Here is an 11,470-nt window from a genome sequence, read left to right as displayed (position 1 = left end):
ACATACAAACTATATAACCAGTGAGTATTAAAAAAAAATGTCATTTCGATATATGTACATACTTGTAAAATTATTATACAAGATGTCTCATTAAAAACATGCCAGCATAATATGTTTGTTATTTTAAGTAATGGAAAGAAATCCTCCCTACAAAAGTGGTATGGTTCTAAGGATAGCATAATAAAGTACTAAAATCATTTTTTTCGCCTTCATTTTTTAAATGATCAACATTTCCATGAAAAATAAGATGTTCTTATTTTCGATTCAGAATCAACTATAGATATTTTTATTTGACACTGATATCGTACACATATTGACACTTAATAATACTAAACAATTGATTCGATGTATTAGTCGCATTAGCCCTTGAATAAAATAACAGAAATGCATAATTGAACCATGAATGTATTAGTACTTCTAAATGAATACAAGAAGTTTTCAATCTTCTATTACTTCTTATATTATTTCAAGGTACACCTTTAAAAACAAGTATATTTGTGATAATGATATGTACAATCATTATTGAGAATTTGTTCATTTTCGAAAGTTGTTTCCATTTATTAAACAGAATACATCTGTACCATTAGCAGCATAAAGTACAACAAACTTCCACTGAGGACACTATAAACGATATAAGTACATACATTTAATAAGTACCTACACCTAAGTATAATTCTTAAAATTATTGGCACCTGTGTTTAATGCTGCAACTTTGAGATCCTGGAATCCTTTTTTCTTTACACTGGTTTAAAATTTGTAAGCACTTGCACTGGACAATTTCGATTTTGCCATGCTAAAATCTATTACTTGCAACATATGTATATTACCAGAAAGGAAATGATTAAATTTTGCCCAAACGTTTAGTAAAAATATTTCACAATCATTAAATTCTAACAACTTATTGGGTTAATGAATAAAACAATTCCTATGCATGGAAATATTTATGAAACTGCTTCTTAATAAGCATTTCGATAGTGTTGCTTGGCCTGTATTTGTTATTTCAATATGACAAATTCTAAAATAATTTTATTTAGACGTTGTATCATTGCAATTGGTTGTAGCAATATCATTAAAATTCGCTGGAAAATTATTAATAACCAAGACTGAACTTGTTAAAATCTGAAAATTCTTAAAACCAATCTTCTAATTCTCTAATTGTCAATTATTCGATTTTCTGTTGTCTCGTGTGCCGGCTACAATTACATATAAACTGTTACCGATGCAGGAATCACATTAAATATGCTTTTCTTTTACTCAACCCAAGTAAAACACTTAAGAGTTATCTAGTTACAGCATATACGAGATCCACATGCACGATAGAGTATAAGTAAACAACCTTAGATCGATAACGAGGTAATATGTTTCTTCACATGCTTCAGTTTACCGCAGTAGTCCATGAGAACTTTATTTTACAGGAATATTCGCTAGTACGCAACAAACACAATTAACTACTGCGACGAAGCAAATGTACGAATTGGAAGATCCAATTGGTAGAAATTTTCGACAGTTACTTACATGTTTGACGCATATTTCAAACCTCTTCGATGCAGAATGATTGGACATCAATTAGTCAATGTGTTCGTCGCGACTTCTGGCGTCGATCGACCGCTAGGATTGATTTATGATTTAAAATTGACGATGGTTTTCGACTAATATCAACACTCTTAACTAGACGTATACAAATGTCCCTCGGCCATCGACTAAGGTTAAATATTCGATCTTTATCTATCCCTCTTTCTTGATCACCATAGTCCTTGAATCTTAAGTGGTTTCCCCAGTTATACAGTATATGAACATCTATTTCATGACGGCTACCCCTATAATTTGACAAATTATTGCGTTCAAGTTTCTCTTACGAAGATGAAAATGGTCATTCATCGATCATAAGCTCGAAATGCACCGATCCAGATTTTTCGCCTTTTACTGATGCGTGGATTATGTTTTTGGCCCACGCATGACATTCCACGTTAATTATTTTGTTCCCTAAAAAGTTGTAGAAGATTCTGCATTACGTTCTTTGTAGATAGAGACGATGTCAAGGTAACAAACTGAAGAATTTTAAGCTTTTACCAATTCAAATTTTACTTACTTGCTGGTCGCAGAAAATGGACAGCAACGACGGGACTTAAGTAACCAGGAATGTTTTTGTAGGGGTAGTAATAACCTGGAAAACCATGACTTTTAGGGTAATAGTTCAGCTCACCGATATTTTCATTATCGTGAGGATCTTCACCTATGCAGGATACCCACACGGTATTAAGCTACAATCAGAATAAAAAAACGTACACGATAAATCGAAAAAAAGAAATGGAACTCAAATAAGGCGAATTAAATAACGTGTAATAATTTTATAGTGAAATTGTGTCTATCACATTTAGTGTCAAATACGTAGAAATTAGACCAGGACAATTTGATTAGAAATAAAAAGTATAAATAACTATTTGAAGTGTTTATATCCTGCAATTTGGAAAAAACCGAAATACCGATTTCCTTGGAATGTTAAATTTATCTTATACAAATGGTTGAATAAAATAGTGATATTTACAATATAATTACTGTGACTGTCAAAAACCGTAAAATCAGCACTGGTGTAATTTCCTGATAATTTAAAATACTAACTGACGCAATTAACTGACCGACTAACTAACCCATGAACTGTTGATGGACTTGATATGTTCAACAAGTGTTACTGGCATTTCTTTCGGCAAATTCTTAGTGTCATTATAAAAATCCGGTATCCAATCGTATATCTGAAAATTTAATATTTAATTTATGATACAAATGAAGAAATGTGTTTTACCTGTTATTAATTATGTTTCTTACGTTTATATATTTTGTTAATTTCGAATGTTAAAGGTAATACAATGTTTCCCGCTTGTGTGCCAACAAATCGGTTCCACTCGTTTCCCATGTATCCGGGCAAGGTATCGAATTTTTTCCAGGCATCCACTATTGAAAATTTTAATTTTAATAGCTTTTTATTATCTCTTCATGAGAATATTACCAGTGTACTGACGAGACTTTACCAATGAAATTAAAACTATACAATATAGTGACAAAGATACAAATTCGAATCTTCAGTAGTGGATGTAATTCGATTATGTATACAATAAGGGTAGAGTTGAACATTTTTAAATTTATTTTAATTTGGATATACAAAATATGCGTTTAAGTAGTCTTCATTCTAATTTCTAGTTTGGCATTTAAATAATTTTTTTATTTGTCGGAATAAAAGTATGTTATGTTTAATAATTTGTATTGTGTTTGTTAACAGGATCTTCTAATCTGGAGTCAATCAAATCATTCACTTTATATTCGGTCAGCATCTTACACTTTTGTATTTAATCTATTATAGTATGGTTACTTTTCTATTTGCCAATGTTTCAAATTAATTAATTTCACAATACACGTTTAAGAAAGTGTAATTAAAAAGGAATGGATTCACTTCAAATCTAGATGATAAGACGCCCTTAAAAGAAACTATCATCTATTGAAGTACTTGTCGATAACATACCCTGTTTAATTTAAGAAAGACACAAGGAGCCGAATTATTGAAACCATATTGTTGTTCGGGCGAGCATGGTCCCCAATTGTTCACATCAACCGCACAAGCATGTCCAGGCTTCACTGGTGTATCGTAACTGCAAATCTGTTGATTTCTACCACCATTTGGTAAAAGAGTCGAGTTGGTGTACTCTGCGGAAAATCCACAGTATGGACATAAATATAAGTGTCGGGACGAACCATAAATTATTGTACTATTGTTATAATTGATACACAAATATTAGGTCTATAGAAATACTCTATCGCTTTGTCCATCCGTTCTTCATGTTTAACGTCATATAACAAAAACTATAACAAGTACAGAAAGTTATTGCATTTTTAAATACTTGGGGGAAATTTCTTATTGTAAATCTTATATTAAACATGTATATATACTTTGTCAGTGATATATGTATACTGATATATGATATACGTATAGGTGTTAATTATAACACATACAATATATACATAATTATAATAATAATGCATATAATATATTATAATAATTTACCTTTTAAAAATATATCCAACAGACTGGTCCACTTTTGCACAGACGCAGGATCCGATGAACTGTACCAGATCAATGATTTCTCAAGAGGATTATCGGAGATCGGTCGGAATCCCATGCCTATTTACAAACAAGATGGGTAATAGTAAGTGGTATCCATCTTGTGTGACATTTTAAAAAATTAGCAAAAGAAAAAGTACGGAAAGAAGAATACACAATCTTTACGCAAAAATCAAATTTCTTTTGTTTTCGAAAACTAGACAGACCTCTTAAAGAATTGTGTAAATTTACGAGGAGACCAACAAATTCGTTTACAGAGAAAAAATTTGCGTTCACGACCAGTCGGTTATACACAAATTCTTGACTTCCATACTATTTTCACCCGTAGCTAGTATGAATCTATTTTTAATACATTTCACCATTCCTCGAAGAATGTTAATATCTAGAAATTTTTTTCGCCGATACCAAAATGCTAACAGAAATGTTTAATACATACATCAATACATAAACTTTGACCAGTATTTCTGCCTATTTTTTATTAAAATAATCTCCTATCACGATAGTGGAATTTCTAATTGTATGGTGGGGTGAATTTCTCTGAAATTTCTAAAAACTAAATGAACAACGTTATCGATGTGCACAAGAATTGTTTGAAATATCGATTTATTTGCGAATGGCAAGCTTGTTGATAAAAAGATGTAGGTAAATCGTAAATGAAAAATCTATTTCTTAAAATGTTTAACATTTTTGAAAGAATCAATATTATTGAAAGTTCTTCAACGATGTCAACATTCGTCTGGTATTCGAAATTCTACTTTTATTCAATATTGGCCTCGATGAATTCAAGCACCCGTGTTTAATGAATAAAATTCTCCGATAACAAGCGTTCCATTTTATTGAGGGAAATGGTTTAAAGTTATCACTTGATTTATTTCAATAGTACAGTGGGTGTAGAAAGTATTCGTACGCCGATCAATTTCCAAAAAAACTGTGTAAAATTGTAATTTATTAACTTATTTTTTATAAACAATCTCATTCTACATATTCTCGGAAATCTCTAGAATAGATAAATTACAAAAAAAATAGCTATTTATGTAAGTTGCGAAATTAACAAGAATCGATAAAAAACAATTAATCAATAGAAATGTTGAAGCAATAAGTATTCGGGCAACTGCTTAAAAGTACTTTACTGGAAATTTGATGTTTTCTAATTCGCACGGAGCAATAAACTAATGTGTTTACGTTACAAACTCTACTGTAAATGGTTCGTCATAAGAATCGTATAAATACTTATTGTTTCTATACTTTTACCCACTTTTCGCACTTTTTTTGTTAATTTCACAAATTATATTAACTAGTAAATGTTGTTTGGGTTATATCTATCTTAGAGACTTCCGAGAATATGTAAAATATCATCGATTACAAAAAAAGAAGTTAAGAAACTACAAATTCACAGAAAAGTTTTTTGGGAAATTGATCGGTGTACGAATACATTCTACACCCACTGTATGTCATCACATTCGTGTTGGACGGTAAACAACGCGATGCGCTAATTGATAAGCACCCACAATCAGATCTGATAAGCATTCACTTCTGATAAGTAACTCAATAGTATACGCATACTGCATAGAATCCGGTTTTTAAGTGTCTGAACCGGTTTAAACGCTGTTCTTATCGCCACTTACAAATATAATAAATCAATAAAAATTGTGCAACTTCGAAAGACTTGTCTTATTACGAAGAGACATAAAAATAAAAATATAAATAACGATTAAAGTTATATTTTCTCGCTGGAACATACTGACCTCTCGATTATCCGATTATGAAGTCTTATAATTTGACTTTATAACATATGATATTCGTTAAATCCCTGTTTAAGGAAGTGGCCAGCAAGTATAAGAGAAAACAGGTACTTTATTATATTTAATACTATTCTTTTATTATTATTTACTATTAAAATTATACATATACTATACGTTATATACTATAATCAGGTATTATATTTAATACTATTATTTTAAGAAATGTTTTCAAAGTTGAAACATGATTTTTGGCGTTACCTGGATTGGTTCCTATCAAACTTTCCTCGAGAGTCCACCTTGGTCTTTCGGGATTTAGAGTAGCCAATAGCCCTTTCATGCAAATGGCAAAGAGTAGGGCCAATACGGCGAAAAAGATAGTGTAGAAAGCTCCAGTGATGGCTGAAAAATAAAAATAGAAATGCTAGATGTTAGAAAAATCTTTAATCTTTTACTACTAATGAATCTTTTACTAATATTATTCTAAGCTGAAATCCGTAGAGTTCAAAACTAAGCTCCGGAGCTTAAGTACCTTCCCCAATTCTACTCTCTTAGGATATTCGTTCTGCCTATAGACTCCAAAGGTGTTAAACAAATGAATAAACTCCGAATTTCTACTAAATATTAATGCCACCACAACAAACTAATGTGCAATGATTATCTTTGTTTTTCTATTTTTATTCAAATAGACCAATGTACATGCAGGTATGATCCACAGGGATCAATGTTTAGACTAATCGTTTAGGTGTCATTAACAATAGGTTTAAAGAGGTGGAAAATAATAGAGGATATTCTATAGAATTTTAAAATTATACTACATGCAAAATTAGTATATGTAGTATAATACACTGCATACAATTAGTATACAGTATAATGTGTATATAGTACACATATATTTTATGGGATATCATTTATACTTTCCACCTCTCTAGACATATTAAATATGTGTGCGTGTACGTGCGTGTGCGTGTGATATAAAATTATACTACGTATGATTTGATCAAATGTCATTTCTACAAGCACAAACAAGTATCTACCGCTTATAAATATATCTTTACGTTCAAACGAATATTCCAGTTATTATTTGAATAAATACTTGTCTCTAGCTGAGATAAATACTACTGGACGAAAGTAGCCTGCCTACAGGTATAGAGAATGAGGGCTAAAAATTATTCATAGTAGTGAAAAATACACTAATCCCACTGAAGATTTAAAAAAAAAAAAAAAAAACATCCTAATCATTTTCGTACTTTGAAACCATTTAATTTCTGTTTTATACATTCCCTCTTCTAATTCAACCAAAATATTTATGGTGTTCTGCACTTAAATGCAGTGTATTTTATGGAGACGAGCAAACGAGAGTGATGAATGATTTGAAAAACTACGTAGGTGGATATAATTCGTGTGAAATACTTTCTTGTTATTACTCAACTAAAAGAAAATATGTTTCAAAAATGTTTACTTTTTACATTCACGAAAGTTGCCAACGGTTTAAGCGTACATCTGTTAATTGTAAAAACCATATATCTTCGCAAATTTTCATTTCAACGATTGAACAGAAAATATTTAACGTGTGGGCACTGTGCCAAAATCCGATCTAAATATAGTACCCTTTTCAAGAGTAGCGTACGCTACGATGGCCACCCGGTTCCATTCCTTTATCGCAATTACCTTTCTATACATTAATTTTCGATGTGAGAGGTATTTCTGTTGGGTTATAAAGCGACACTCGCTCCATTTCATCTTTCCAACGTGATCTAGTTACTATTTATATTTTATGTTATATTATATGGATTACTTTTTCGCTTATTTAGAATGATTCGAAAACGAAAATAATAACTACATAATCCATAAGCCAACTACATGATCGAGTCTCTAAGACTAATCAGTTACATCTGAAAGTTTTCCAGTTCGAGGTTTCATTTTCATTTTCATTACGGAATGAACAATGGTATTATATAATCGAAGGTCTTGACTTACAATTATTTACTAATTATAGTAATAATTGTCCTGTCCCCAATTAAGTTAATATGTAACGCGCATATAAAAGTATTAGTATATTCAGTTATGTAAGACAATTTACTTGATAATATTATCGTGCACATCAAGCAATGAACTGGATAATATAAATAAAAAAAAATTACATAAATAGAGGAAGGATTTGTCAAGCGTGATACTAGTCTGAATATTTTAAGTAAATAAATAAAAGATACTGTTAGGTGTAGAAATTAAGTCTTTCTAAAGTAAACTTACTTACTTTTTTTGTTTACTCGAAAAGAAAAACCATACAACTTTTAATTTTCCTAGAGAGCATGTGTAGTTATACAACCAAAGTTTGAAGTATAATCTGTGTGATTCATTACTATGAATCCTGGTACTTGAACATAACAAAATGACAAATTAAAGTATTTTTAATTAAAATACAATTAAGAAAGATTGAATTTCAAGGCCCATTTTTGGAAACTAGATGAATGACTGTTGTCAATGTACATAATAACTGTTTAAAATATCGGTTTAAAATTTGTTTGGAATGACAAGTGTCTTAATACAAGGCTATCAATAAATTATAAATGTACATTTCTGTCTTAAAATGTTTAACGTACTAGTTGAATTTGAACAAATTAATTTCTACACCGAATATATCCACAGGTGAAAATAACCTACAGTGGGTGTAGAAAGTATTTGTACACCGATCAATTTCCAAAAAAACTGTTTAAAATTGTAATTTATTAACTTATTTTTTATAAACAATGACATTCTACATGTTCTAGGAAATCTCTAGAATAGATAAATTACAAAAAAAAATAGCTACTTACGTAAGTTGCAAAATTAACAAGAATCGATAAAAAACAATTAATCGATAGAAATGTTGAAGCAATAAGTATTCGGGCAACTGTTTAAAAGTACTTTACTGGAAATTTGATGTTTTCTAATTCGCACGGAGCAATAAACTAATGTGTTTACGTTACAAACTCTACTGTAAATGGTTCGTCATAAGTAGACTGCGGATCTTTATGCATTTATAGAAAATTTGAATGTGCAAGAAACTACAAAATGCAAACAATATGCAAGAATATAAAAAAGATTGAATGTAGAGTTCGTGTTACAATATTTGCAGAATAAAACAAATTCCTATTTAAGTTCAATTTTTGAAGACACGTTCGCGAAGATTTTATTTTGCATAAAGATCCGCAGTCTAGTCATAAGAATCGTACAATACTTATTGCTTCTATACTTTTACCCACTTTTCGCATGTTTTTGTTAATTTCACAAATTATATTAACTAGTAAATGTTGTTTGGGTTATATCTATCTTAGAGACTTCCGAGAATATGTAAAATATCATTGATTACAAAAAAAGAAGTTAAGAAACTACAAATTCTCAGAAAAGTTTTTTGGGAAATTGATCGGTGTACGAATACATTCTACGCCCACTGTATATATTTATACAGGTTAAATATAAATTATATATAAATACTTGTAATGGTTAAATATGCAAATAAAAATATATTAACATACCCCGGCTAGAAATATAACATTAATCATTCAGTTCCATCGATTCGATGTATTCGAAGGAAATCGTCTTTTAATCGTTAAAAAATCTATAGATACATCCGTTCCACGCAAACCATATGCTTTATAACACGCATAGTGGCAAAAATTGTACGGATGCTAATATTATAGAATTAAATAATAGAAGACTTACAAAAGAAAAGTAACAGTAAACAGGTAAACCGGTTTTCCAATCTTTTAAACGTTTCTTTCCTCAACATGTTTCTGTTTTCTTGTTTCAGCGAGTATGAGTATGAGGATTCATCGTCAACGTTAACTACCCAACCGTGTGTGTATATTTTAGCGACGGAACGGCAGTAATTTCTGTAACTTCCTAGTTTTTTTTCAAGCTTCGTAATTGCAATTTATCACTCGTCGGTTGCACGAGAATCTAACGTTATCAAAAACTCGCGTAACATCACTCGTTGACGCAACATACGTACACTTCTTGCGATTAAAATCTATAATTTTATCAATGTTCACATCTTTTACCTTGTATTAAATGGTTTCCTATTTAATTATATGTCTATTATAATGATATACGCGCACATTATGTGCACGGTACAAATTGTATTATTATGGTAACTATATGAATATGTATTGATATACAATCTATAATTTTATCAACATTAAATTTCATCAACGTTGAATCGCTTTCTATTCATTCATATATATCTTTTATAACGATATACATACACATACAGTCAGTGTAAGAAGTATTCGTACAGCAACCAATTTAAAATAAATGGTTCTTGTACGAATGTATATTACAATTTTTATATTACACTGACTGTATGTACGATATACGTTGTATCATTATAGTAGCTACATAAATAATTAAATATATAATAACTATCCGTGCCAGATAATGTAATAAAAGCTTATAACAACTATTTAATTTGATCCTACGATTAGGATAATTTTTTCAAATTTATTAATTACCTCCGACACGTATCATTGCGAAATCTTTTATTTATTATAATAATATGTTCCGATTAATCTTATAGAAATGAAATATAATATCGACACTATATGTTTACACTATCAACGTGCCGATGTCCGTAGGACGATATTTTACAACGTATTTTATAACTGTGTCGAATTTAATCTCACCACATTAAAAGATATTAGAAGCATTAATATCAATAAATCGTGACAGAGGTTACTTCCGCTCTAATAAATCTCATTCCTTTCTTCTCTCCCTTTATCCTCATCTCTTCCACTTTCTCTCGACTCTCTTTCTCTCATTCGCTCAAGAAAAACCTAATAAAATTAGAATATAATAGATCGGATTAATTTCGTAATAGTTTATATTCTATTTTCCCGTACGTGATATATTGTATTAGATTTTTAAACAGTACTTTTAAACAGTAATTGAGGATTAAACAAGTAATAATACGTAAATTTTTATTATGAAATAAACCGCGGAGAACCTGGTCCCGTCGTATTTTCCAAAGACGAATGGAAAGTATTCAGAGTCTTCGCTTTGAAGCCTTAATTCATGCAGAACGGATCAATGGCTTCATTAAAATTCACCTTGTTTACATATTCATGTTCACTTGAACGTAAGAACACATTTGCTAATCTTGTTTAGCTCATGGTCAAGCGTGGCAATATTCTACAATATTGTTTATCACCCGTTATGCATTATGCATTTCAATACGTAATTTGTTATATATTCCATTAGATATTTTCATATGTATTTTATTATATGTATTGTTATGTATTTCATTACTAAACTGCGAATGTTTATGCATTTATGGCAAGTGGAAATATGGGATCTGGACGAATGCAAAAATATACAAAATATCAATAATAAACTACACGTTACATTGTTTCGAAGATAAAACACAATTTTCTTTAAATTTCAATTCATCATCTGTACCTGTAAAAATACGAATTTGCATAAACATCCGTAGTCTATTCATTACGAATTTTATTACATATTTCATTGTCTATTTTAATATACAGCCAATGTAATAAGTATTCGTACAAGAACCAATTTAAAATAAAACTTCATATATTTATTTTATAATGAATTTTAGGGGAAGAAATAATTAACCAACATT

At 30.1% G+C, this 11,470-nt stretch overlaps 1 protein-coding gene across 3 annotated transcripts in view; it reads right to left on the bottom strand.

The window, feature by feature from the left end:
* Positions 1 to 272: 272 nt before the first annotated feature.
* The window catches only part of LOC128881059 (sodium/potassium-transporting ATPase subunit beta-2-like), a 29,661-nt gene continuing 18,463 nt past the window's right edge, over positions 273 to 11,470 (bottom strand). For 2 of the 3 annotated variants that reach the window (XM_054131733.1, XM_054131731.1), the window contains 6 exons: positions 6,112 to 6,252; positions 4,055 to 4,171; positions 3,515 to 3,696; positions 2,649 to 2,750; positions 2,090 to 2,261; positions 273 to 1,983 (listed from right to left, as the gene is read on the bottom strand). In XM_054131733.1, coding sequence (XP_053987708.1) covers positions 1,871 to 1,983; positions 2,090 to 2,261; positions 2,649 to 2,750; positions 3,515 to 3,696; positions 4,055 to 4,171; positions 6,112 to 6,252 — 827 coding nt within the window. In that variant the 3' untranslated portion in view covers positions 273 to 1,870. The remainder of the gene's footprint in view (positions 1,984 to 2,089; positions 2,262 to 2,648; positions 2,751 to 3,514; positions 3,697 to 4,054; positions 4,172 to 6,111; positions 6,253 to 11,470) is intronic. The other variant, XM_054131732.1, reaches the window with a different exon arrangement.

This window comes from Hylaeus volcanicus, chromosome 8, assembly GCF_026283585.1.
Source record: "Hylaeus volcanicus isolate JK05 chromosome 8, UHH_iyHylVolc1.0_haploid, whole genome shotgun sequence".
In the NCBI taxonomy this organism is placed as follows: domain Eukaryota; kingdom Metazoa; phylum Arthropoda; class Insecta; order Hymenoptera; family Colletidae; genus Hylaeus; species Hylaeus volcanicus.
This window is presented reverse-complemented; position numbering and strand designations above follow the sequence as displayed.